This window comes from Neodiprion virginianus, chromosome 6 (genome assembly GCF_021901495.1).
Source record: "Neodiprion virginianus isolate iyNeoVirg1 chromosome 6, iyNeoVirg1.1, whole genome shotgun sequence".
Classification (NCBI taxonomy): Eukaryota; Metazoa; Arthropoda; class Insecta; order Hymenoptera; family Diprionidae; genus Neodiprion; species Neodiprion virginianus.
The window spans coordinates 30,132,794-30,160,678 of NC_060882.1; the positions used below are offsets into that span (position 1 = coordinate 30,132,794).

The following is a 27,885-nucleotide window of genomic DNA, read 5'->3' on the forward strand; positions in this document are numbered from 1 at the left end:
ACACTACCGCGCAACGATGAAGGATTTCAGTGATCTTTGCAATCTTATACCTGCAGATATATCGTATCAATCATCGGCGGTGAGGCTTGACTATAACTTCGCAGCTGGAAATTTCTCAACGATTGCGATAACGCGTGTCAAGGTGTACACATTTATCATTATTATTATCATTATATGTATATATATATATATAATGTCTTGGGATAGTCATACACACATATATACATATCAGTCAGAAAATTGATACTTTCTACATAATTACGATTATCAAAAATGCACTGCTATCGAGTGAAAAGATTGAACAATTCTCCTTCCTGCAAGAGACTCGGTGAACTTTCGTCATGCGTGTAAAGTGCTGGCAGCATAGCTGCAGCGACAGTGGCGCGAGTGAAATAGAAAGAAAAAAGAAAAACGAAAAAAATCAGTTGGATGCTCGAGGCGCGTTCGCGCCTTGAAAAGCCTTGAAGGACCTTGAAGGGTAGGGTGATGACGGTGGTGATGGTGGTGGCGGTCGGATTGGGCTCTGGGTTCTCGGTATCCCCGCTGAGAGCAACGGGTTCTAAATATACGCTCTCAGGGTGGTCGCGGGTTGAACTGGCCAAGGGCAGATACGGAGAGAATGAAAAACGAGGGAGAGAGAGGGGACGAGAGTAGTCGTCTATCTTCTTCTCGCTCTCTCTCCTAGAAATAAACCCTTCTCAACGTACGAACGAACGAACGAACGCCGGACACCGCGTTCGCCGCGTACGATGTACATGTATTCATGTGGGTAGGTACGTACAAACAAGGTACAGGGTGCATATACAGGGTGGCAACGAAGACGAGACTCGTAGCGAGGTATGTTGGCTTGTATAATGACCACCTCGGTCTGCCGAGTTGGCAGACGCGACACTGCTGCACGACGAGAGAGGGAAAAAAATAATCATGTCTGTATGTATCATCGTAGTTTATACTACGTGCAGTTACGTCGAGAAGAGGAAAAAGAAGAAGAAGAAGAAGAATTACAAGTTGAGGTTGTTTCACGCGTATAACCTACAACCAACCGATACACTTACTTCGGATACTTATCCGCAAAACACCGTAACGCTTATGCTGACGTGCAGAAGCATGAATTATAATCATGATGTGAGACGTTTCAACCGTTTCAACGTGTCATATTATAATAATAATATATTATACGTGCTAATAAATACTGCACCGTGCAGCGTCGTCAAAGGCAAGAAACTTTAAATATGTAGGTGATTACAATATGCGCTCATCTATACGTCTATACGTCTGCGGTAAGGTTAACGAGCGTTATACGTATACGTACAATACGATAACTCCGAATCCCGCCGAGTTGGCGCATTATTATACGTACACACATGTATATGCGTGTGTATATACATATTATAAATATATGTATACCTATGTATAATATCCATGTCACGAATGTTAACAATATAGGTACAAAACAGCGTAATCTCGCGATATGTCGACGAGCAAAAATTATCGGACGACGTTTTACTTTCACTTTGAAATTATAACCGCTGCAAGGTCGCGGGCGATACAGTATACTATATGTATGTATGTATGTATGCATGTGTGCGCACGTGTGTGTGTACGTACGTACGTACGTCTCGGCTGATTGCGAATGGGAATCAGAACTATTTGTGAAAACTTGCTCTGAAACAGAGAGAGCCTATCTACATTCACCACCTCCGCCCAATGTAACGAAGGGTCGAAAAATAACTGATTTTCGCGATTTTTTTATCCGATGATTGAAATACGTTAATCAGTCTGTATTTTTCATGTCAAATTAAAGCACTCATGAACGCCAGAAAATATATTTTTTAAAGATTATCTTAATTTTGTTTTTACACTTTTCTTTTAACGATTTTTGTTGAAACGTGTTTTTTCAAAACGATGGATCTGTCTCAAATTTGGACACAATGTTCTTCGCGTCATTCTTTATCTTTCCATCGATGTGTATATTCATATACGATTTAGGTGAAATAAGCCGGTGCTCCTGCATATCGGGTATCGGTCGAGCAAGATCGAGACTGTGACATATAAACGTCATCGAGCGTGCAGCCGCTCCCGTTGTAATGCATGCGGCTACATAAAAAATACCTGCCTCCTACGTGTCTGTCTACATATGTACGTACATATGCATCATGGATCAATGTATGTAATACACGTCAACGGATGATATCTCACAATAGATGGATTAATAAATAGTATCGAAATCAAGACGGGAGGGGCAGGCGGGGGGGAGTGTGTGAAAGAAATTAGATAAGCAGAGTAAAGATAGAAAAAGGAGAATGAAAAAGGGTCGTTTTGTGTAATATTAAAGCCTGTCGTACCCGATCCGTGTTGCACCGCACGTCCGCGCAATAAGTCACCCACGTAATGCACAGAATATAGAGATATCTACCGGGTATATTATTATACTCTACCGCGGTTCCGCTATCCACGTACGTGATTAACTGTACAGCTACGTGTACCTATATTAATGACGGACAACGATGTCCATTGTACGTAATGTATACCATTTCGTACGTATATATTGTATTATATACGTATTATATGCACCGCAGAGACGAGAGATTTATTGACAGGGCAAATGTGTGTTCAACTCGGCTCACATAATACGGCGATAAAACACCTGTACATTGTACAGCGCGTCGAATATTTTTTTCGAGTGAAAAAAAAGTCTATCGGTTCGATAATTAATTAATCTGTTTTGTTATACGGATACGTATAAGTGTGAGGTGCGCAAATATATGAGAAATTTACTGATTGTGAGGAAAATAGAAAAAAAAAATTTTGTTTTTTAAATATGTATGGGGCATTCCATGCGATGTGTTATATATATATATACATAACTCAGTATGTATCAAGGTGCAGGAACTTTCGGTTGTGTTTACACAGTTGGTCAATAAATTATCAACGAATGTTCGTTCCCCGAAGTTGGTAATAAAATTCTCGGAGGCGTAACGCGGTAGCTGCTAAGATACATACATACATACATGCATATAGCTGCGTCATCCGCATATCGCTGCCATTATACATATACTCGTATGTATTACAAGCCTAACCGATATTCACGGTTCTCAACCTGATGAATAATTACGCAACATTCGCAAACTGGCAAGCTTATATACATTTCCTACAGATACGTATACATAACGCCATCCTGCCGTTTCACCCGCTCTCGTATCTTCGGCATTATAGGTACCTACATGCAACTGCGCGCGTCTAATTGAATCGATAAATGAAATTGGAAGGAAGAGTATTTTATACGAAGACCATTACAAACGATGAAGAGAATCAAAGATATGGACAAATATTCAAATCAGAATCGGCGTTGATGTTATATCCGCGACGGGTCCAAACTACTCAACGTAATGTTCGTGTCCCACCGTTTCGTACCGTTCCATGTGCATTTAACAAGTATTTTCTGCCATTTCAAACTCGAGTATCCCAATTATTCCACGAGTGGTTACCCCTCGTATAAATATATCCGAGTATAATATAATATATTAAGCATACACCGATAAGATTTGTTTTCATTCCAAGCACACACGTTTCCTTCTTCCTTCTTCCTTTTCGTTGTCGTTGTTGTTGTTCGTCGTTGTCGTCGCGCGTGTGGGTGTGTGTTTTGAGGGGTGGGTGGTTTGAAGGGTTATCGCCGGTGCTGCATCTTTACGGGCGGACTTTCAACATTTACGTGACTGCCGCGTTATACCCGACGACGACAGGTAAGTACCCACGTAATACATGTATATTGTATAGGCGTGCGTGCATATAACGCTTTATGCTTGTGTTTACGCGTGTATAGGTACACCACGATGATCGTGTGCCCTGCAGGTTTGTCGACCGCCATTAGGTAGATGTGCCCTCGCGGCCGTTCGTTAACTCGCGCGATGCGATGCTTACCAAGCGGTGTGTACGTACATCTGTGCGTGTTGGTGTGCGCGCGCGTGCATTAACTAAAATCTCTACCGCGATAAGGGTAGATGATGTAGATTGCCCTATACACCTTATTCCTTATTCCTAACCACCAACCTCTTACACGGTACAATGTAAGTATCATCTATTATATATCACAGACGTTAAAACGAATCCCATGCCTATACATACACAGCGAGATAAACTGGTACAATGTATATATGTATAGTTGTATAAATTTTGTGATCACATAACGAAATGCGTAACACACAGTATTGTAACGCTTGACGGTGCAGCGCGTACGTCGTATCGATACGGATGCAGTTTTTCGGCGACCGTGGAGGAGACGAGGAATGAAAGCCGCGGCGTGGGATGTAAGGGGTGAAAAAGGGTGAGACGGGTGAAGAGGGTAAAGAGGGTGAAGAGAGGGGTGCACTGCAAGTGAGGACGGATCTGTTCAACGTCGCTCCGTGCGCAACGGCGACTGCCAATGCGAGCGAGCGGGGGAGAGAATATAACGTGACGTTATATGTGCATATACGTATGGCGGAGGGCGAAGACACGTTATCATTATCGCCTCTGATAAGAGATTCGTCAGTCCGGACGGTGGTGCATTGCGTGGGCGGAGAGAAAGGAGAGAAACGAGAGAGCGGAAGTAGGAATATAAATTTGATAAACAGGAAGCTTTATATTTATGTTATATGTGCATATATGTATACATGCAAGCGATAAGGCGAGTGCCTATATTGCGTGAAGTACAATAACGATATCAGAATGGAAAAGACAAGATTATACGGGTATCGGTGTGCAGAGTTCGACTGTCTTACGTGGAATTTTCGTCATTGGTAAAAACAAATTTTCATTTGGACCCGTATCCAATATGGTCAGACACATGGAGTAAAATTGCGCCAAAAATCAAACTTACATCATCCCGAATGTGTAACATTGTTTCGTTGTTTAACCGTAGTCGTCAGATATGGTCGGACCACGTATTCGTACATATTTTTACACACATACATACGTAAGAAAATGTGAAGGATAAAATTTTTCAATTTAAAAACCGTTAAATATAATTATAATAACAATAACCAGAAAGCAGAAGTAAAGAAAAAAGACAAGTAGTAAATTTTACTGACCTTGACGGTCCGTCCTAAGAATATTCAGCTCTGATGCGTTTCAAGTTCGTAAAACATCGTAAAAAGAAATCTTTTTTTAAAATTGATTTTGTTATTCAAATAACCCGACAACGACTGCTTGTAGACCGTTCATATTCGAAATTTGATAATTTTCAATTTAATAAGAGACACCTCGATCATTAGCGACAAAATCATCCAAATCCCTTGTTTCTTTTTCGAAATATCGTACAAAAAATTCATCACACCCAAACGCACACGCACAGACGGCGAAGTGTTAATCTGAAAATCATCAAACACAATTGCATCGCTATAAGACCTGAAAAAGAGACCTGCAACCCGATGGAAACGACTAATTGTAAATTTATAATTTTCCGAGGTGTGATTGCTACGACAATTAATTACTTAATTCCATATCCTCTCTACTATCTGAAAAATTCAATACGGAATTTCAAAGAGACGTCAGGTACGCGACACGTGATTTGTGAGACACGGAAGAAGGAATATCGTTCGTAGCATTGTTGATTCGTTCCTATGCCAGTTCACAGGGATAGTTTGACGGCGAGCAGGACAGCTGATTCCAAACTACCGCCGCCGTGTTGCGGCGGCGACGCGTTACGTAATTCGGCAGCAGCAGCCTCTGCCAAGTTGCACATTCGCCTCTGCCTGCCCGTAACACCCACCCCCCACCGTCCCCCCTCATTTCCCGTCCGTTCACCAGCTTTTATCCTATGCAAACACGTGCGTAGTAGCGTGTATAACCGAATGGCGCACCTACACCTGCGGAAGACTGTATTAATATTGCAAGGATTTTAACACACAAAGACACACACACGCGCACACACGACACGTACCGTATACTGTTAACCTGTAATGTAAACGCCCCGCGATCTATGGCTACATCGCACATACATTGACAATAATAATGCACAATTATACACGGTATTGTCACGCGAGTATAGTGAGCGTTTATTTTTAACGTGTTGTTTTTTTTTTCTCTTCCAAAAGCGCGACCAGGTATGCCTACACGGCTATAGGATACGAGGTATAGGTGGTGGTGGTACATAAATGGATTGGCAGAGACGGGCATCGTGTATGTATACATATATATATATATACACGTGTAACAGCAGCAAACGCAGACGGCTTAGTGTGAGGTCCGAATTATACGTACCCCTGCCGCACGCGTACAGAGCTTTCTATACATATATATGAAACTCTTGGATATGTATTTCCCAGATCGATATATTCGTACAGGATAGATATATACATTATACGTATGTGCGTACATACCACACGTATGCATGTATTCAAGCCGATGTCTTTCATTGATTCGAAACGGACGATTCATACAGCATTTCCGAATAAAGATTCTCCGTTATATGTGTAACCTGCGATAGCGGGTCGAGGATTCGGCGCCAGTGAACGATGAGACATCTATCTATCTATCTATCTATCTATCTATCTACCGACTAAATAGCATATATATACATACGTATAATAGTAGTCGCGCTACGGTAAATAACAATAACAATAAATTATCGCGAATATATTACGCACGCCGGAGAAAGCGGTTGTTCAACCCAGTAGTTTCGATACACGGAGGCGCCAACGTCTACGCAATAATCACAATCGTAAACATATAAATACATCTATACGTACTATTTTTTAATTTTTATTTGACTTTTTTTCTCTCTTTTCGAAACCTCACCAAGAAAACGAATCACTGACATGATTTCTCCAAGAAGTTGGATACGAGGTGAGCGGTAAAAAAAAAAAAAAAAAAACTAAAAAACTCACACCTCACGTATAATCTCGACGAACAAATATTTTTCACGTTATGCATGTATTTACATACATTCACGATACGCGCCCTGATCACACGCATCGTGTGTAATGTGCAGTACCAATACGAGTCAAGGCAGCCTGCCACAGTACATAATCAAGTCAGTATAGGTATATCTATAATACACAATACATGTAACATAAAATAACGGGCTAGATTGGAGTAACGAGAGGAGATTGACTCTGACTATTATTATCCCTGCTCTGTGTCCCCTCCTCCTCCTCAGCAACCACCGCTCAAATTGTTTCACGGGATGCCGCCAGAAGAAGTGTAAAGGTCATCGACAAACTTGTGCTCCGTGCATTGCCTACGTCATACGCGTACCTACATCTACACATGTACAACTATTGCACAACATGTAATTGAAAAAGAATCGAGGATAGGTAGATGCGTGTAGTTTTCAAAAGCCAACACCCGGCGTGGCGGAGCTTTGTCAATTTCTCGATAGGTTTACTGTATTGTGTATAATGCATCACGTACATGCATACATGCATAGTTACAGGAAAAAACTCCAGGCAAGTAATACTGGGATTCGAGATTGAATTGAGAGTAGAGAAGAAGAAGGAGGGAGAAATGGTCAACAGAAGAAACTGGGTTGTGTCAATTTTTTATCAAGCGCAAATCGTTGCGCGTGACTCCTTGAACTTTGACCTGATGAATAAACCTAATAGGGTGTGCTTTTATGCAGACAAGCTTTGGAGAAACAAGCCGGTACTCTGTAGATACTCTCTGCACGTAATACTACAAAGGGATATACAGGTATATATACAGGTGGTCAACACTTGGAAGGGTCAATATTTGGAATGGCCGATATATCAAAATTTCAAGTATGTGAAAATAAAATAACGAAAGATGAACCGTTAGAAATCTTGATTTTCGAAAGTGTCACAGATTAGAATGTTCCAAGTTTTAACCCCCAGCGAACAAAGAACGGCACACTTGCAACCAACGAACCACAACCAGGGCAATCTGCGTCGACGATAGATGCCTGTATTGTTTCCATATCCTCGGGAAAAATAAAAATGGATCGTACCGCAACACAACTGGTGGTTATACCTCGCATGATTGAGGAGAATTCTAAACAGTACAGAAATACGAAAACCCGTAAGAAAAACCTTCAATTACGAAAACAAATGAGAGAGGGAATATCTTTGACAAAGTATAAAATTTCCGGCAACCGCATCTCCCCCACCTTCCGGCCCTAATAAAATTCTGATTGTGAGTAATCCTAAAGGGGCCTGGAGCGGCGTCGTGACGTTGAAGAGGGGATGAAGTGAAATTATCCGAGCGAATCCTGCACCCAAGGTGTGTAACTAATATAATCTTACCTTGAATTTCCGCTCGCCGTAAGTAAGGCGGGTCGTATAATAAGCCAGATGATGTAAATATTTACCAAAGTCGTTGCGTTTACGGGTAAATTGTTTCAAATCATTGGCAAAAAAGAGGAGATGTTTTATTTAAACCGGAGCTACTGCACCGAGTATATCACATAAGATTGACAAAAGGATTCAAGGTAAACGGTATGTGATATTTCGGAGGGTATACACATTCCTCGTGACAATCCAGAGTCAGAGCTTTCGTGTAGAAAAACTTGAAAGCAATTGAACCAGGATACTGACGCGCGGCCCAGCCTTCGCATCGTCACGTGATCGCGTGACGCCATTCCGATTGGAAGACGTTACAATATCCATTAAACTTGAAAGCTGTCGGTCGTAGAAATTTTTTAGCTACTCGCGATGAATTTACACCTCTAAAAATTTCATCCAGGGAACGACGAAATCGTCCGATTTTCAAATCTGAATCGGTGCCTCGGTCAACAACGACAAAGGAAGCGGCGGAGATGAAAGTTCCTCAGCATGTGTGATATTATGCTCGGCAGGCGTCGGTCATGTTCGAAATACAAAAATAGTCTAACTACCCGAGGATCCCCGAGAGAGAGCGAATCCCGCCGAAAGAAACGATCATCGCCGACGGACTCTTGCATTAGAGTCGAGTTCTTACGCAATCCCCCCCGCCCTGTTTGCCGCTGCCGTATGTACACCTAATCATTATCGCACGCGTCAGCATACATATATGCAACGGTATCGCGTATGTTGCATGTACCTACACACTACCTATACATCGTTATTCAATTTCGAGGGGAATGCTGTACACGTGTAAGTGAGAGGCGAGCAAAATGGGTCCCTTGAGCGAGGAATAACGTTGGACCAATTTTGACAAGTTCATTTTAAGAATATATTTCAAGCGTGATCGACACTTTTTGAAATCTGATTTGATCGTACAGGGGGCCCATTTGCCCGCCTCTCCCCTTCGTGTGCGCAAAAATCCCAGAGTAAATTAATATCGTATCTCGACATTTGCAGTGTAGCAACCTACGTCAAAGGTGCGTCATATGTATGTAAGTATGAATTGCGTCAAATAAGGAGGATGAAAGGTTGCAACGAGCGAGCACACATCCGGACAAATTTTGTGTCTCAGAAATTCTGCGAGGTTAATCAGCGCCAATTATACCGAATACCGAGTGCTGAATGTTGAATGCTGAATGCCGAATGCCGAATGCCAAGAAGCAAATGGCAAAGCAAACCTGCCTACCAGTTAGTTACCTATAGTAACAACAAAACGGCACTCCCGTAACTGCCAACCTACTTCGTTGTTCCATCGTGTACGTTTTTCGTCGTAAAAATCACGCCAATTTTTACCAACGCACGTTTCAAATTCTGATCAGATCTACCCCATTTAATTTTTCTTGTTACTTTTTTCTTTCTTTCTTGCTTTCCTCGCTCTTGTACCCTTCTAAGGCTTTAACGCAGGACTTCCCAACCGGTGTGGCGCGCCCCCCTGGTGGGGCGTAGAGAAATAGCAAGGGGGGCGCAACACGCGTTTGCAATTTCGAAAGAAAATTAATTTAACGGATTTTAACGCGTATATTATAACGTCATAATATCACAGTGATTGATTCCGTCTATAAATAACTTTGGCAAAAACTGTACCTAGAATCGACAAGCTAGTACAGAACGTGCAAGCTCAAGTATCTCACTAGTAATAATATTAATATTCATTTGAAAATACATAAAAGTTGTAATTGATAAATAAATCATATTAAAATAAAGTGAGTTTGTTTTATTGCCACGAAAAATATTATGGGGGGGGGGGGGGGGGGGGGGGGGGGCATGAAAACGTTATTTATATTACGGGGGGGCTTGACACAAAAAAGGTTGGGAAACCCTGCTTTAACGGATAGGTTGAGAAGTGATTTTTGCAATAGAAATAGAAAAGAAAAAATCGTCATTACACTCTGACATAAATCTGGCAACTTTGTTCTCATCTATAATACATATCGTTTGTCAGGCAGAACTATTGTAAGATTCAAAGGTTGAAATTCTCAACACTTGTATGACGAAATTCTATTTCGAAAGAATCAGACTATGTATTTGTCCCAGTAGTTCCGTGATTATGAAGACATTACCGGAAATGGGTTCACATCACACCGGCAGATGTATAACAGACGGACAAAGAAAAATGGTACGATTCGTTAATCCCTAAATTTATCGCTGTATGATATTGCGAGTTAGTTCAAAACGGCACGGTCATTACCATTTACGCAGGAAGTCTTCTCACGTCTTTCATTATTACGCGTATTGACAAATATCAATAATAGCAAGGATATACAAACCGAGCGTATAAATTTAATATTACGTAGCTTCGTATGGATGTATTACGAAAGAACTCACCTATTTTTCTCCAGCTCGTTATGAGTCGTTCTGAAAAAGAAAAAGGAAAAAAACGGATTAGAATCGTAATCACACAGACATAATGAAAAGAAAATGAATGGTGAGTAACATGATGATGGTTCGTTAATGCGATGAGTAACGGTCGTCCAGGGATAAATTGATTTAGGATATGAACATTGTTGAAAACTACGGGAGAGCTTCTTTATTTTATCATATAATTTTTTTTTCATCTTTTTCGCGTTTTATTTCAATCTTCAAACAACAATCGCGAGTCACGTAAATTTTATAAAACACAAAAAATTACAATAATTTGTTACACTCTTGGGGAGAAAAATTAGATATCGCAGAATCAATTTCCCCACGTGTATCTTAATTCACGTACATATTGCACTATTCGAAGTTTCGTCAGAGTGAAAACTTTTTTCCCTCAAATAAAACTATACAGGTATTACATGAATATAACAAATATATAAATAAATCGACGAACCTGCTGCCCTGGGATTTTTTTGTCTTGGTCCTCTTGACAACGGTCCGAATATCGTCAGGTATCGGCATTGTCGACGCGTAGCCATGTTCAGCCTCTGCAAAACAACAAAAACGTACGTCTTCATGTAATAAATATAACGCAAAATTCCGATATAACGTGGCGCGGGGTTCAATCTCTAATCTGTACCCTGGCCCCTCATAATTTAAAAATCCCTAAACTCCAAAATAACAAAACTGTCCGAAAATTGTGTATTCTTTAAGGACAAGTCGGAGAAGCAACAAAAATTAATTTCCTAAAAATTCCGAGTTGGGGCTTTCTGAATTAAGAGGGCAGTACTCCCCATGTATCTTCGCACACATATTATATTAATACACAAGAGCCCGCGATAAGTGTTCGTCTGGTGGGCGAGGTGTATCAGCGATACGTATTTATTATGTATATGTGTATTGTATAAGCTGTTGGCGAAAGACGGTGTAATCGAATCGTTATTCAGCCGAGTCACGTGCAACGGCGGCGGTGCGAGCGGAGAGGAGAGGAGGACTGTTTGAGCGTAAAACCCATGAGACGAAGAGCCGCGAATTCGATAGCGAAATTAAATAATCCTTTGGAGCAATGACCGAAGCGTCAACTCGTTCCAGACATATTTCTATATACACACATAAAATCTACATTGTACATACATACTCCATTCTCCGTACAATACGATTGAAAGACAAAAATTTACATCTAATATCGATGAAAAAAATTATTTTGGTATTTGGACAACCTATAAAGATGCAATCTATTCTAATTTACTAAACTTGTTCACCTGCAGCGTGCAGATCTCGCTGAAACTAATATATTTTCATCTTACAGGCAGAGTATTCAAATTTCGATTTCAAATACATATAATACTTCACTACTATACTAATACTAATATATCATAATACTTTTCGGCCCATAGTTCGGAGTGAAAAAATTACTACGTATGCCCTGCAACTGACGTAAAGATGGGATTAGGTAACATAGCTACTACCGAATACGTAAACAACATCACGTGTACTGCTTTATTCATTTAATAAAATAACAAAACGCGTTTACCTCGGCAATCCTCGAACTGTACAAAACGTGTCGTATAAATTTCAACGCATTATAACCGTTAATAATTATCATAATCGGAGAAACTTGACAGATAGTAGTCTAGTTATTTTTACGAAAGAGGTATCATGTAACAGAGCAGAAGAAGTACTAGAGAGAAATAAGAAAACTCTGAGAAGAGCAAAAAAGAGAAAAAAATAACCAGAAATCATTAGTCGAGCCGCAATTAGCGAAATATTCATAAATCGAATAAAATAAATTTCCAAAAAAATAAGCCAAATCGTACACAGATAGGAGAAGGTAAGTGAAAAGACACGACGGTGGCGAGCACGAGGTTCGTCGAATACCTGTTGTAGCGTATAAGGTAGGATTATACGAAACAGGCACGCGAGCAAGCGAGCTCACGGCCGTCGAGCCGTGACGACAAGTAAGTAAGACGCGGACGCTGCCACGCCATGTGACCCGATGCTTTCACGTTAATCCCGTTATATTACCGAGTGAGTGAGCGAATGAGTGAGCTGGCAAACTAAACACCGGAGGAGGTTGCTCTCGGAGGCCACGCCGGTCGAAAAGAGGAGGTGGAGGAGGATGGATGAAGAAAACGCGACGAGAGAGAGAGAGAGAGAGAGAGAGAGAGAGAGAGAGAGGAGAGAGAGTGGGTGGGGGAGGGGGGATGGGAAACAAAAAGGATGTTGGCCGGCCGACGAATGGACGAAGAACGATGATCGTGATTCGGAAGAAGAAAATGTACCAAGGCGGACGAGGAAAGGAAGAGAATAACACTATTGATGTATAACGTACACGGTGCACGATACGTTGTGTATCCACGTGGCATAACCAAAGTTATACTTATATATATATACCCGATGCATCTATGCACGCATCCTGTCGAGATAATGTTACTGTACGCACTTGAAGAAAAATTAGTATACATATACAGATACATGCCATTTCCTAATCATTCACATTTTGGATTACATGCAACCGGTCAGACGCAATATACTACAGATATACGTTGGTATCTAAAATGCATTTATTTCCTACATATTTCTGTTGTACCTGTAGACGAAGAATACCGTGTGTAGTGTAAAGTCGCCATACATATGCCTCAAGTTTCACGCTCTCTAACTTTTTTCACCACAAATTATAACCGCCACCGTGTCGCGTTACTGCTGTAACGACTTTATTGCTGTATATAACCGTATCTGAACGGGGAGGGGCAGGGAAAAAAAATTGAGATTCGAGTCCGACGAGAAAAAGGAATTTAATGAAATACGAAGAAGTCTCGTGATAAGCTACAGCCTGATCGGCCAAAAAGAAGAAACTACGTTACCTATAATTATTTTCGAATTATAGCCGGTACATAATTTGCTAAATGCATATACACGTATACATATATAAAATATCATACATGTGTTTGAGAACATTAATTCAGACATGCTGGAAAATATTCCGTTCTATATGTACTACACATATAAAACGCAAATAGGTGTAGTAATAATATCTGTGAGAAAACATGATGATAAAACACTGACGCGTCTTCTTAAAAATCGATTATCGATACTGCATATTCGATACGTGCGAACAAAACAATGTTCTAAATATACATCGTTGCACCAATCACTTTCTCATGATCATCATCATCATCATCATCATCACCATCGTCGTCGTCGTCGTCGACATCATTATCATTGTTATACATATTGATATCATCATATGCACCACTGCGGCGCGTTATCGGCGTAGTTATATTATCGTTGCAATATGTACCATGGACACATCTGTACTTTAACACCGCATACAGTGCAATCGCGATTACGACTGCCTATAACTACATATACATATATACGTTCATGCATGTGCCTGTGTGTGTATATATAGGTATATAAGACGCAACGCACATATAAATATATAGACGCTCGCCTACACATCGCACGCCGACAGGCACTCGTAGAGGCGAAACGGAGAGCAAATCGGGCATCCTCCCTCCCCCTGCCCCCCTCTCTCGTTGCAGTAAGCATATAGCATAGGCATGCCTACGAGAGTAGATGCATGCATGCTGTGCACCGCTTCTCAAAACTCTCCGTCAAGTGGAATGATAAAAAGTAATGTGAATATATAGATGTGTCCACCAAGGTTGAATTCCCTGGCTCGGTGAGAGGGAGAAAAAGAGGAGGGACGGAGAGGTTGGATGCACGCGAGGGGGGTGAAAGGCAGGGTTGCTGGGAGAGTGAAACACCGGAGGAACGAGGACGGTAACCGAGTCATGCACACACGCACGCACGCCTGCCGCAGAGCCGCGCATCGCTCTCTACCATCCATACGTACGTACGTAGAGGTACGATGCATGCATGTATGCATGTACGTACATACGTAGAGGCGACGTTGGCCTCGGCGGCGTACGTGACAAGTGCAATGCGGGGCAATAGTGTGTGTGTGAGCGTCATGTCAACGTGTACGCTTAATACGCCTGTTGTATACCCACCACCTACGTTACACATCGTGTGAGTGTGTGTGTGTGTGTGTGTGCGTATGAACGTATATTTTTGCGCGTACCTATATGTATAATGCGCGTACACCCGGCGAATTCGCGAGAGGCACGAGTCTTCGACGAGGAGTACTTACGTGCGCGTGATCACGTACCAACGAAATGGCAAGAAGTGCAACAACGGACCTCATCTTATACGTATACGTAGCATCATGCTGTACAAGATCGCGACGACGCGTACATACGGCATGCACGTCGTTGTTTCGACGCCGGGGCGCCGCTACACGGCGAACGTGAAAAAGAAGTGCGACAACGTATCAACTATTTTTTTTTAATTTGCAGCTGTCGACGAGAAAGAAAAATATGCGCCAATTTTACAATTATTTTTACTGTGAATTTTTCGAATCAACATCCACGACATTATTCGTCGGTACGAGGATGAAGCTAGCAACGTTACTACTGTAACAAGGACGCGTGTTTGGGAAAAATCGTTACTAGGTACCTTTAGGATTGTCAGAAATTAAGTAAACCATGACAAATAAAATATACCCATATTTCGCAGAGCCAACTTTACCTTGAACGTCATTCGAAAGTTGCGCAATAATTATTTTCGAACGGTACTAAGTTCAGTCACATTTCATTACATACATAAATAATTGCTCAACTCGAAAATTAATTGAATGACATGATTTTATAACGATTGAAATGCTTTACGAAATGAATTAAAAGACCACAATAATCTGCGACAAGTCTAGTATTTTTGCTGGTAATCTTAAAAAAACTGAATTCCTACGGGATTCCAATTTTAACCTTGAAGAACTTTCGAGAGAGTTGACTTATCAAAGAATTGTAGAAGATCTTTTTCTGTAAATTCAATTCCTTACAAAAATATGTATCGGACATTTATGTATACAGCTTCGTTAATGAGCTGCAAAATTCCGAAATAACTAAAGTTATTTTCTAATGTTCATCCATAGGAAAATGGAAAATGGCGTTCAGGAACCTCTGCATTTAATATTAATAGCTCAAATTAAAACGGGCGACTTATTTCCTCGTCCTACAACTATTGAACATGTAACTTTGAGAGAGCAAAAAACTGTCGATTTTTTCGTACCAATCTAATATATATGTATACACCAATTCGCCCCAAAATCCACAGATCTAACCACTTACTTTTTCCCCTACGTGCTATTTTTGTTTGTTTACGCGAATATTCGCCTCGTTCGCCACCCGAGGAGAAGACGGCATGTAGAATCTCAAATTACTTTCTTATGTAAGCCTTGGCGTTGCGAGTCCTGCAAGTTCTGCAGCTGAAATCGGTGCATTCGAACACACTACGTGCATATAAATGTATACGCATAATATTAATTTATCGAACGATCGGGGTCGAGTCATTGAGATTAAACGAATACCGGGGTCGTAATTTCTTATACGGGTGTGTGAATATGCGTGTATGCATGTATATAAACAGGCCGGAACGAGGTCGAGAACGTTTCTTTTTCATCGTCCGTTAAATGACTTGATTTAGAAATTGTATAATTTATCGTAAATCGCCGAGGGAGTCGTATTATAAAAATGACTACAGTCCCTTGAAACTGCAGATACGCCTTGTCTTCATTTTTTATACACCCATAATTATATCCCAACAGTAGCGATACGTACAGAGTTATATTTTTATGAAACAAGCTTCAACGTTTACCCAAGAAACGATGTTCGAATAAAAACATGCGTCAATAAAAAATAATGATGATACTATCGACGACAACAACAACTAAAAGAACAACTTGCTCTCTACTGTTTTGTACATAATACATCCGACGTGTCATGTAATATTAATCGAGATAACCGTATAATAATATGTGAAATTTTGAAATTCTGAATGCGTCAATTGTTTTTCGAACCACAGTACCAGACACCTACGAGGAACATCCTCGCGAAAACCGTCTTACATATCCAGGACCGGAATTTCGGATGGCTGAAAAACTAACATTTCAGTTCCTCCTTCCTCGTTCTCACCCTGAACAACACGAACGTCACATGCAGCCGCGCACGATGCGTGTGTCATGCACATCCCAGATGCCCGCGGTATGCCCTGCCGCGTATCACACGCACGTCAGGTTTTCACTCGGCGTGTTTTGCGCCGCTGTGGGCGAGTAGGAGGTGTGCGTTTTCAGGGACCTCAACCCGCCCCCCCGCCCTCATGCACGCGCATCGTCAGGCACACACGCATACGTTCGAAACGCACCAGAGCTGTGACAACGAGGTATAATAATACGCATGTAGCCGAACCACACGCGGCACTCCATCGTCGTCGTCGTCGTCGTCGTCGTCATCGTCATTGTCCTCACGCAACGTTGGCACACGCGCCGACGGATGCAACTCTGGACTCGCACCAACACGCCTGCAGGCGCGGGCACTGATACGCACGCCAAGTGACAGAAGAGGATCGCCGTTTGGCTGACACTTGCTCCACGCGTCGTCATCGCTTCGTCGCGAGCACCGCCGGCTGTGCGGCTGGTTGGTAACGTACTTACAGAGAATCCAGGGGGGGAAGCCAAAAAATCAAACCGCGTCCTGCACTTACCCCTTTCTCTACGTTCAATGTATTCAGCGGCCTCGAGAAGGGCAGCAATGCTCATATTTCCGTGATTTTGAGATTACCCTGGCACTGTCGATGCGGTTTCCGTAAATTCTCTTCCCGTCACTTTTATCGTTATTTCTATTTTATCCCGTCCGTCAAGGACTGAATTATTCTTCTTTTGTCTAACACAGCAAGTTGACTCGTGGCCGCAATTCGTTCCCTTATCTTTCACTTTTTCACTATTCCGGGAAGTCGAACGAGCGTTTTGTTGTTAGTTTACTCCTTTTACGCGCGCGCGTGTGTGTGTGTGTGTACGCGAGTGAACGCGAGTGTGTAGATATATGTAGACAAGCGGGTATTCTGTACGCGAGATTGTGCTTCCTTGACGTTTATTACAGTTATTCTTTATGTTACGTTATCCTCTATACTTCGAATTATTAATTAATCTCATCACTTTCTCCCCTCCACTAGTTTAATCCTTCTCTCTATTTCTCTCTTTTCCGCACTCGAATTCCGTTTCTCGACCCGCTTCTGTCCCGAACGTCACGCAACGCTCTATGACGGTCACTTTTGTTTAATGCACACTTTCGACGGAATGGAAGAGCAAATGAAAGCGGGGCATGTGTGGAGGGGCGAAAATAAAACGGAAAAGCGAAACAAAACACGGTCTCACACGTAACGCCGAGACAGCGGAGTTAGATTTGAAAACAGGTATTAAAAACACGACGTTCGCGCGATAGGAGTAAGGAAGTATGTAACGAAGAAGCGGTGAACCCACTTGAAACTATGTACTACGTTCTCGTTAATCTCGCACAGATTATTTATATATATTGTTTAAATAAAAATTTAACCAAAAAAAAACAAAACAACCAAGAAACAACCAGCCAACCAATCGACTAACAATCGAACGAACGAACGAACGGACACAAGGAACGCACGACGGCCTGGCTCCGCACCTCGCGAGCACTCTCACGCATTTATCGATGTCAAACGTCTTTGCACCGCGGACCAGCCGTCCCGCACTAACGCGCACTCTCATTGGCCGAGCATTGCGCGAGTGCATGGATACGGCCAATCGGAGCGGCGGACAGAGAGGCGGCCGTGCAGTCCGCCACTATAGTGCCACTACCTGACGGTGTCACGTGAATTTCATGCCCGAAAACAAAACAAACAGCTGGCTCTGTGCCTGTGACGCTTCCGTGCGCCACTATTTATTTCTTTACATACGTTTCTAATCTACATCGTTCTTTTCTTCCTTTTTCCTTTTTCATTCTTTTCTCTCTCCATCTCTCTCCCGCACCTCGAACGATGTACGTTAGTATCATAATTAAGAGATCGAACGATACACCACGCGGGCGTATCTTCTCTGCCACCTTTCCATTTCCCTCTACGTTTCTATCCCTTTCGTTTCATTTTTTTAGTACATATCGACGCGACGGACCCTGTCGAGCACTCAACTTGACCCCGACGAAAGAAAACAAACAAATATACCCTAAGTATGAGCATGTTTGCTCTCGTGGGTATTTCGAACCCCGCGATATGCAACGAGGATTCGGATTCGACGACTCGTTCTGTTGCTTTGTTTGGTATATTTTTTACCGCGACGCAACGTCACCAATAACTGCTACCTGTTATTATACAAGCATGTTGTAAACCCCTATCGCAGCGATTTATTGAACAACAGATATGGTACTTCCGTTTTAATTGTTGACCATTATTGCTGTTGTAGCTGCTAATGAGTTGGGAATAAATTAAAAGCGAATTAAAATAACAAACGACGAAGGGACAGGAAGTTGGGTAGAGAGAACGTGAAACTATTAGAAAAAAAAAAAAACAGAAAATATTTTCCCCCTTTGTTCCACAAGTCTAATGAGAAACATGAAATATATGGGATGGAGGACGGATGAAAATCGGTACACACATTATAGTATCTGGATATTTGATACAGCCTAACAATTCTCTAACACAGCTCATACTTTATGGTACAGGTAATCGATATTGAGACAAATCTTGGATTGAAAACTCTAATAGATTATTTGATTGTATTAGATATTCAAACTGTGTTCTGGTATAAGCAATCAACAGAAATGTGTCATCATTACTGTAAAATAAATTGCACGCCTGTACTTTGACTTTATTAGGTACCGACACAAGCAAACACACCGTCTTTCAGGTGCACCTTTATCAACATTATCAAATAACGTTGATAGATAAGCTATATGTGAGGCTCAGGTTTTCAAGACAAGAACATACAAAGAGAACGGAGAGAGAAGGAGAGTAGAGACGGTTCTCAACTCACTCAAATTGTTTCCAATTAGCTGGAAATTTTGCTATCCAATTATTCGGTCAATTTCTTCCCATTTATCATTACATTCTCGAAACTGGATCTAGATTAAGAAGCCTCAAGGCATTGCGTGTTACTATCTGTATTGCCTTCAGTAGATATAATCTCGCCATCATGGTTGGTAATAAATGATCTCGTCCTTCCTGCAACATCGAAAAAATATCGTTTACCTGAGTCACTCTGAAGTATTGTCTTTAGCCATTGAAAGTTTTATTGCTGCTGCAGCAAAAATTCAGGGATTCTTCACTCTTTTCAATTTTAACCATCCCTTTTTCTATTCTTATAACTCTCGACTTTGTTTTAGAAAAGAAATGCCAATCAAATTAAAAGGAGCAAGTGTCCAATGTAGTATGCACAGGTGTAGCAAATACATAAAATTGCGCTTACAGTCAATATGCGAACTCGGCGATAATAAGCGCTGAATTTGCTGACCAATCGTGACAAAAACGAACATATGTAGTGTGGACAAATCTCCAGATCTCCAGTGAGCCTTGCACAAGTTTTTACCATCTCCGGATAGCCAAGTAAAAAGATGTACATCAGTTCCCACTCCTCCTGGATTACATTTGAAAGAAAGTATTATAGATAAGAATTAGTATCTGAAAGAAAACTTTGAGATTTGTCTTAATTATTCAATTATTCGGAGAGATTTTTACCGCTTCTGTGAGTAACGAAAAATCCACCTCTTCGATGCTTGGCAAACTAGGATAGTCTCCTTTTAAGTGTTGTTCGTCGAATTTCTGAAATATCGCCGATATCCTAGCTGTATTGTAAAAAATAAAGGACGAGCCTGAAAGTATTGAATATTTTACTTCATACGTAAAAGTGGTGTTAGGTTGAATGTAGAGAGTAAAAATATAAGGGAAATCGGTTGATATGTAAATAAGAGGAGAGTTCCAGCCCAAAATTGTTGGATAAAGCAACGTTTTGGAAAACGACTCGTTGTGAGTATGGAAAAAACTGAAACACGAATCTCAGAATTTTTCTTAATGGTAACAACTGTAATACTTATTTTTATCCATATTTACCTTTCACATTTATAGTACTCTCGTCCAAGCCAAGATCGGAAGAAATTGTAATAGTACGACTAGGTTTCACAGCCAAAAACTGTAACACAATCACTGCCTCCGCGATTTGCAAAAGTACAGAATTCTGCTCATGTTTCGGTTCAGCCAAATCAGGCAGTTTGTGCTCTGTTGTATCGGCTAGCTCCGCCAACCACCGATTCAAATATTCGGCTTCTGTAAGCGCAGTTTCCTTTGTTCCAGTAACAGAATTCTTTGCAACCCCGCATAACAGTATTTTGGGATATTTTGTCAAATCTCTTTTTGACTTGGTGGTCGCATAATACTTGTCACTGTCGCTACTTTCAGATACCTGGTATCCGTTGGCCTTGACTATATTTTCAGCCACACCTTTAATCAGACGCAAACGTAGGTTTGTCAAATCTGAGTCTAGATCTTTGATGATATGAAAAAAGAAAGATCCACTCTTTGACTCCAATTGTCCATAGCTATGGTCTCTGACCACAATACGAGGTAGTACGTCTGCAAAAGTTTGGGTTCTGTTTAAAAATACAGATACTCTTTCATTTCCAAGCTGACACTTCTCAATTTTCAGAGACCAATTTCTGCTAGCTTTTATTATATTCTGAAAGGCCTAGAATGATCATCAAAGATATCGTTACTTCCGATGCGGTGTGATACGAGAGATAGGTTAGAAAACATTGGAGGTTATGTTTCTTTCACCTTTTCGGCAGCATTGCAATCCTCAAATTTTATCTCATTTTTGATTAAGTAGTGCTCGAGTATATTCCTGCAACTCGTCGTCGATTTCAAACTATTTCGAAACACTTTTTTCCAAGTAACGAGGTTCGTCAAGAAACACACGTCTCCGTACTCTGACAGATTTTCGTTGTTTATTTTAAGGATCGAAGGATCTTCATTGAATTTAGTTTCCACACCCAACAACAAACGGCAAATACTGTTCACCAACTCCTTTATCCTGAAATCTGAAGACCCTTCCATATCGTTCAAACACTCTGGACTTCTTCAACAAGTGATAACAGACAACCCCCCCTCCGCCGCGTTGATAAGATTCAGCCGTTTTACATGCATGCGTGATTCATTCAGGACCGCGTAGTCACGCACGCAACACACACTGAGTCATCTCTGATAGAAGACGCATCCTCATTGACTCATACAAGAAACAGTGTCGGGAACGCCCTCTATCTTTTACATCCTTAATCACATTACGCAGCGCCAAATGGTTCAGAAATATTTCGTCTGAAATGCGTTTAAAATATTTTAACTGCCGTTTTTTTTAAATACATTATAATATATTACAAATGAAATATTTGCTTCGAAATATTGCATAAATTCTCAACATTCAAGAAATCTTTGAACTGACGCGTTCTTGCGACACCCAAATCCATGTGTTTCAATTGAGATGTTTCAAACAATAACGGACAATAGCTCATACAATCGGTTATAGAGAAAATGTCTTTATTGAAAGCAAGTCAACTTAACAAATACATACATGCATACATACATACATACATACTTACACACACCCTACATCCATACAATATCATCATTGTACGTACAATAATAATATTAATAATAATAATGCACAGCATCATCTTTGGGACGTTGATATTATTTAATCGAACATAATGGAAATAAACATGGGAGAAGGTACAGTACTCCTTTTGCCGAACATGCCACGATTACCTTGCGTGAATAAAATACTTTGATTTGTACATGACAATTTATAGATAATTTATCCATTCGATATGCATAATATACATCATTAATTATACTTTAAGAAAACTTAATAAGGTACACGGAGCGTTAGCATATCTGATTTAGCTGATCCTGTCGACTCAAAAGAAAAAACATTTTTTTCGATATTATTAAAGATAAAAAAAAAAGAATGTGTCGATTATTTTACTTTGTCATATTGCAACTACAATTTGTAATAGCATCCTAATGAAGCGGCCAAAATAAGAACACTGATTCTTATCGTTCAGACTTCAACAATAATTTCCTGAATTCAATATCTTCTTGAATGTGAAACAGTACCTGTTCATAATTCGTATCTTATACAGTGATTTCGTATTTTATTTTCACCTCACTTGATCCGGTATTTGTAATGGCAGGTTATAACTGAAGTAACTTCTAAAAAGAATTTCGCTCAACTGATACAGGACTTCAGTATATTTTTCTCTTTTCACAGTTCTCTAATTCCAATTACTGTGATCACTACTGCATTGGAAATATTTCTTTTGATTTTTAACAATATAAAAAATCGAAGAGCTTTATACATTTAACTACTAAGGCCTTGTTTCGCATACGTTAATATTCTTCTAAATGGTTACGGACTAGCTTTTAACTTACAATAAATACGTATTTTACATCGAGCGATGATACTTGACATACGCAATCGCTGCTAACTCTTTGCAAAATTCTTCAGTAATCACAACGCTATCAAGCAGAACATTCTCCTTCATACTGAAAACGCAAAAACGAATCCGTCAAAAGTGGTTGTCTATAATTAGCAACTCGTTTATTACCTTTTACACATCGATACTTACTGACTTTGAACGGAATCATCCAATAATTTCTGCCTCGTATCTTTCAATAACCGCTTATAGTCTGGTACCTTGGGTATCTCTGAAGCCAGATGCTTTACAACTTGTTGCAAGCAGCCAAACAAGCTTGGTGTGCCAGGAGTCAAGGGCAACAATGGATTCAACAGATATTCGTGAACATAGGGATGCGGTAAGAGTGCCAGCCTGGACACCAGTACGGTCAGTTGCAAGTTGATTTCGTACTTCTGACTGGGAATTTTGGTAACTTTCTCAAATAACATTGTCAAGAATGGCCCCGGATAAAATCGAGGTGTACAATGGTCAGCCTCTGGCCTTGAATCCGAACTGGCGGTATCATCGATTGTTACAGCTTCTAGAGGCCAAGAAAGTAATGCGCACTCAGCGAGGATAGACGAGTATTGCTTCTCCCAATCGGTCATGTATTGCTCGTAGTTATTTGCATCTAAATCCGACTGAAGGCTCCTCGGTAATAAGGTTAGAAAACTGAAACAGGAGAGATACCTTTAGGACTAGTCAAAAGTGGCTTAGTTTGACTGATCTAGAGTAATCATACCAATTTATAATCCTGTGTATGTTCGAAGGCGCCAGCGTTCTACTATAATTTTGTTTACTCGACAAGTCCAAAGTGCCTCTACTCTTCTCTCTTTCATCTTCTTCATCGCTCCACGACGCGATTGCGCTGTCTGCGGCGCTATTATCGTAGTATCCTCTGGATGTCAGATAGGTCAGGATCAGACAGTGCAAAATATGCTCGTGACGTCTTTCGATCATTTCTTCAAACAGCCGTAGTGTTTCAAGCGTCAAGTCGTCGCTGTCGGTGTAGCAATTCTTTATTAACTGATGAACAACAGGGGATGGTAAGATTCCAGGTAACTCTGGGTCTCGATGAAAGCCCACGAGCCAATAATTGATTTCTAAAAATTTAAGAGAGAAACATTCTAATTCTAAACAACCAATTTCGTTTCCGCCATAGCTTCCTTACCAGCGTTTAAATAAGGCGAGGTAATCTCCTTCAAGCATTTCGTGATGAGTGCGGTAATCAGCACGACGTGATGGTCGGAAAGTGCAGGTGTTAATATTTTTTGAAAAAACATCACACGGATATTTTCAGCCAGAATTTCTCCCACAATCGCGTGCGCCTCTCTAGTCAACTGATCGCAATAATCGAGCCACATGAAAAAGGCGGCAACCGGTCTGCATCCTGGAAATTTATTTTCACTGGTCCACAACGGGGAATCCAATCCCCAAGTCACATTCACCTCATCAATTTCAGTCGGATCGACATGGGCTGGTATTAAATTAAACAACTTTTCCAATCTATTTGACAAAGCAAAAGGCAGTTGACTGTTTGCAACACTGCGAGCAAATCGTGAATCTTGCAATGACGCCAAAACCATTACTCCTTCACAAGCCTTAACTCTGACCATGTTATCCTGAAAATTAGATAATTCAGCATTTAAATAATAGGCCCGTCAGTAATTAAACGCCCCAAAGGACTTTTTGCAAGTATAGTCTCTTTATTGCATCTAAGTTTGCCTATGTTCAAGAAAATTGGTAATAATAATATTTGCAAATGTAAGCAGATTTTCCCATAAACAGTTAGATACTTACTGCACTATTCAAATAGCTTATCAATGCATCTAGTAGCAAGCATTTTGAACTTTCAATTTGCAATGAAGTATCGGCAGGACTTTGCAGGGATTTATTCCGGGTTGAGATGTCACTAGCAGAATCAAACTCAGATCTGGTAGTTTTTGATATATTTTCGAAAAACTTGAAGTTTGCCTCAGCCTTATCCAATTCAGAAGAAGCAGCTGTGAAAGGTGAATCACTCTTGAATTCTATTTGCAATTCCCTAAGATCCTGTAGTTTAGAATCGATCTCTTCCAAGGAGTTTGCAGACCCGTTTGAACTATTTTTCAAATATTTGCAGGTCATTTCATTAGCTGACAAAGATGAACCGCAATCAGTTTTCTTGAAATACGCACTAGACTGCGGCGATGCAGAATCTACCTCATCCGATGATAACGAAGCATTGGAATAATTTGAGATTTTTCTTCTGTGTTCCATAGCGATTGTATCTGAATTGGTCGATTGTTGTCTATCTACTCTACTGAAGAGATCCCTCTCTGAGTTTTCACTTCTTAATGAACATTGACTAGATTTGCTTGAGAGTTTCCTTCTGCTCTCACACTTGTGTAAATCTGGATTAATTAGAGTCACAGCTTGCGTGTCTAAAGGTTCAAACAGTGGATTAGAGTTGTTCCTTGTTCTCGTAGGAGCATAAGTGATTTGTTGTGTTTCCAGTTTGTTTGAACCAGAACTGGCCAATGCATTTTGCTTCTGCGGAGGAAGCCTAACATTGTTCATAATGTAGGTGAGGTTCGGATGCTTGCAGATCAAGAAACAGAGAGCGACCAAGAACTGAATCTCTTCATTCTCTGTTGGCGAGGCCAGACTCCCATTGCATAACGCAATCAGTCTCTGAACAGGTGTGTAAACCGAAACGTGAGGCAGTAGTGGATGCTGCAACCGTGTTAACAATCTCCTCAGAAAAAACAAGCAGACAAATCTCATTCCAGGAGGTGCTTCGGCACTCGCCAGTGTCGCTAGCAAGTCCAGTAGACGATGCTGTAACAGGTACTCTAGACAAGGTCCAGGATTTTCTGAATTCAATGCATTCTCCTCGCTGAACAAAATGTCGAGCAGGCGATCCAAGTGGTGAGGAATGTTTGTAGCTTCGATGGGCAATTTGCAATTAGTCAGGTGGTTCACATAGAAGTTCATCAGCTGTTTCCAATGATAAGTAAAGTCATCCAAGGCCGTCGCAGGTGGGGCAACCTGGAATGAAAATTATTTTCAACACTTGCATCAACAGCTCAACAGGCTTTTGAAGCTGGAGCCGTTTTTATTGTCGCAAGCTCTACTAACTCGATACATTTCGGCTAAAATATTTTAAAGTCAAAAAAGGTAACATCAAGACTGTAATATTTCAATTTGACGAGGGATTTACGCTGATATACTTATACGATGATAGGGAAAAAAAAACGTGAAACTAAACAAGATCGTTGGATAATATAACCTGAAAAATGTCTAAATTGTCACAGGATGTAAGTACAGAAATGAAACATAGTTGTTTGATAAAAACTAATAGTTATCGCTGTACAAGTTTGGTAACAAGCTCACCACATCCACGGCATTTTTTAAGGCAGCTTGAAAACTGCTGATCATTTTTCAAACGGATGATTGAAAATATTCGCTACCGTTACTCGGTAATTAGTACTTTCAACTCGTCACGGATCTGCCAAAGGCATTTATTCTATCGTTACAAATCTTTTACATCATAAAAATTGTCACGTATGCATGCACATGCACACGCAATATGCGAAGGAGGTAAATTTACAATAATTTCGTGCAGACGACGCGAAACTTCTGACTTTGACAAGTCGTCGAGTTAACCGATCGCTAAAGATGGCGCCAATACAGCTCGAATTTAACAGAATGCTGCAAAATACCAGCTGAATACAAATTCTATTCTCTTCGATGAATGCAAATTTGACGTACAATTTCGAATGGCATCGATGTAACATGCTTTACTCAATTTGGTAAAAGATTTCCGAAAAGTATATACGACTTGCAGCGAGAATTTATAAATAGTATTTAATTATGTTTCGTAATTATTCTTACAACCATAATAATAATAATGATAATACATAATAATAACAATAGCAATAACAAAATCAATTTTTGCGGTGAGATTTGGTTGCACAAAATTTGTACGTAATTTACTCGTCATGTTGGTATAATTTTGTAACTATGTGTATATTTTGACGGTTTTCAATATATGTAGCCCAGGGTACATGCTACTACACTATCGTATACCTAGGCTTATACCTGCAGATGCAATAGAATTGTAATCTCTTGACGGTCGCGGCGGTTTGTATGGAAATATAAAAGTATCATTTCACTACAAACAACGCGACTAAGTTATTGCACATCATCAGATAATATGGAACATAACAATGCATCTGTAGGGTTAAAAATTTATATATATGCTTAAATTTTTTTACTCACCGGCATTAACTTTCGAAGTCGACGAATCATAATATAATGATGCCTGGTAGGCTTGTCGTTACGGAATGATACAACTGTACGAAACAGGGTGCTTGGAAGAGAAAACTTACGCAGTATAGAAAGTGAATAAATAATTTTGGAGGTCGCATCGACTCTATGCCAACGGCGAGTATATTCAGGTTTCTCCTTATCTGTGGTTTATACTGCTGCTTTATCGGGAGATCGTAGAGATAACGGATGGAACAGGGCGTGAAATGGCGGGTAAAACACTTTACACCAAATTTCGTCGCACAAACTGTTGAATATATTGTGATTCAACATACGGTATGTTTGCATAGTGGAAATGCTCCAATATTAACATCATAATGCATACCATCCGCACATTTGTTCAAATAACACATATATATATGTTGAAAATTGTGTCATGTTATTCTCCCCGCTTACTTACGTACGCGGTAATAAACGTTAGCTGTTTAATCAACGATCCAAATGAAAGATGTGTTTTTTCAGGAGCACTCGCTCAAAGGAAGAAAAATAATAATTGAACACACAGACGAGAGAACGAAAAAAAAATAATA

At 40.5% G+C, this 27,885-nt stretch overlaps 3 protein-coding genes across 7 annotated transcripts in view; all 3 read right to left on the reverse strand.

Annotated features, from left to right (window-relative positions):
• The window catches only part of LOC124306772 (max-interacting protein 1-like), a 123,192-nt gene extending 103,487 nt beyond the window's left edge, over positions 1 to 19,705 (reverse strand). The window contains exons 1-3 of one of the 2 annotated variants that reach the window (XM_046767765.1): positions 19,576 to 19,705; positions 11,131 to 11,224; positions 10,644 to 10,673 (exon numbers count right to left, since the gene is read on the reverse strand). In XM_046767765.1, the coding sequence (XP_046623721.1) occupies positions 10,644 to 10,673; positions 11,131 to 11,198 (98 nt within the window). In that variant the 5' untranslated portion in view covers positions 11,199 to 11,224; positions 19,576 to 19,705. Of the gene's footprint in view, positions 1 to 10,643; positions 10,674 to 11,130; positions 11,225 to 17,279; positions 18,245 to 19,575 lie in introns of those variants that run through there. The other variant, XM_046767763.1, reaches the window with a different exon arrangement.
• LOC124306771 (DALR anticodon-binding domain-containing protein 3) lies at positions 19,622 to 21,796 on the reverse strand. 3 transcript variants are annotated; one of them, XM_046767761.1, is made up of 5 exons: positions 21,369 to 21,796; positions 20,649 to 21,279; positions 20,277 to 20,410; positions 20,008 to 20,172; positions 19,622 to 19,763 (listed from the first exon to the last, which is right to left on the reverse strand). In XM_046767761.1, the coding sequence occupies exons 1-5, from the start codon at positions 21,645 to 21,647 to the stop codon at positions 19,644 to 19,646; spliced, it is 1,329 nt and encodes a 442-aa protein (XP_046623717.1). In that variant the 5' UTR covers positions 21,648 to 21,796; the 3' UTR covers positions 19,622 to 19,643. The 3 variants fall into 3 exon arrangements, with proteins under 3 accessions (XP_046623717.1, XP_046623718.1, XP_046623716.1); XM_046767762.1 differs by having other exon boundaries at positions 20,008 to 20,175; positions 20,277 to 20,383; positions 21,369 to 21,795; XM_046767760.1 differs by having other exon boundaries at positions 20,008 to 20,175; positions 21,369 to 21,793.
• A 311-nt stretch (positions 21,797 to 22,107) lies between these two features.
• On the reverse strand, positions 22,108 to 27,758 carry LOC124306709 (FHF complex subunit HOOK interacting protein 2A-like). 2 transcript variants are annotated; one of them, XM_046767622.1, is made up of 6 exons: positions 27,308 to 27,758; positions 24,845 to 26,074; positions 24,216 to 24,666; positions 23,787 to 24,147; positions 23,216 to 23,716; positions 22,108 to 23,132 (listed from the first exon to the last, which is right to left on the reverse strand). In XM_046767622.1, the coding sequence occupies exons 1-6, from the start codon at positions 27,335 to 27,337 to the stop codon at positions 23,033 to 23,035; spliced, it is 2,673 nt and encodes an 890-aa protein (XP_046623578.1). In that variant the 5' UTR covers positions 27,338 to 27,758; the 3' UTR covers positions 22,108 to 23,032. The 2 variants fall into 2 exon arrangements, with proteins under 2 accessions (XP_046623578.1, XP_046623577.1); XM_046767621.1 differs by lacking the exon at positions 27,308 to 27,758 and adding an exon at positions 26,420 to 27,283.
• Between the last annotated feature and the right edge of the window lie 127 nt (positions 27,759 to 27,885).

Bases quoted from the DNA above. Each gene is read 5' to 3' on its own strand.
- LOC124306771 (XM_046767760.1), bottom strand. From the start codon at position 21,647: ATGGAAGGGTCTTCAGATTTCAGGATAAAGGAGTTGGTGAACAGTATT. The intron at 21,280-21,368 runs GTGAAAGAAACA...TGATCATTCTAG, and splicing joins ATTGCAATGCTGCCGAAAAG to GCCTTTCAGAATATAATAAA. The intron at 20,411-20,648 runs GTAAATATGGAT...CAATACTTTCAG, and splicing joins GAGTACTATAAATGTGAAAG to GCTCGTCCTTTATTTTTTAC.
- LOC124306709 (XM_046767621.1), bottom strand. From the start codon at position 26,464: ATGATCAGCAGTTTTCAAGCTGCCTTAAAAAATGCCGTGGATGTG. The intron at 26,075-26,419 runs GTGAGCTTGTTA...TTTTCATTCCAG, and splicing joins TAAAAAATGCCGTGGATGTG to GTTGCCCCACCTGCGACGGC. The intron at 24,148-24,215 runs GTAAGGAAGCTA...TTAAATTTTTAG, and splicing joins CTCGCCTTATTTAAACGCTG to AAATCAATTATTGGCTCGTG.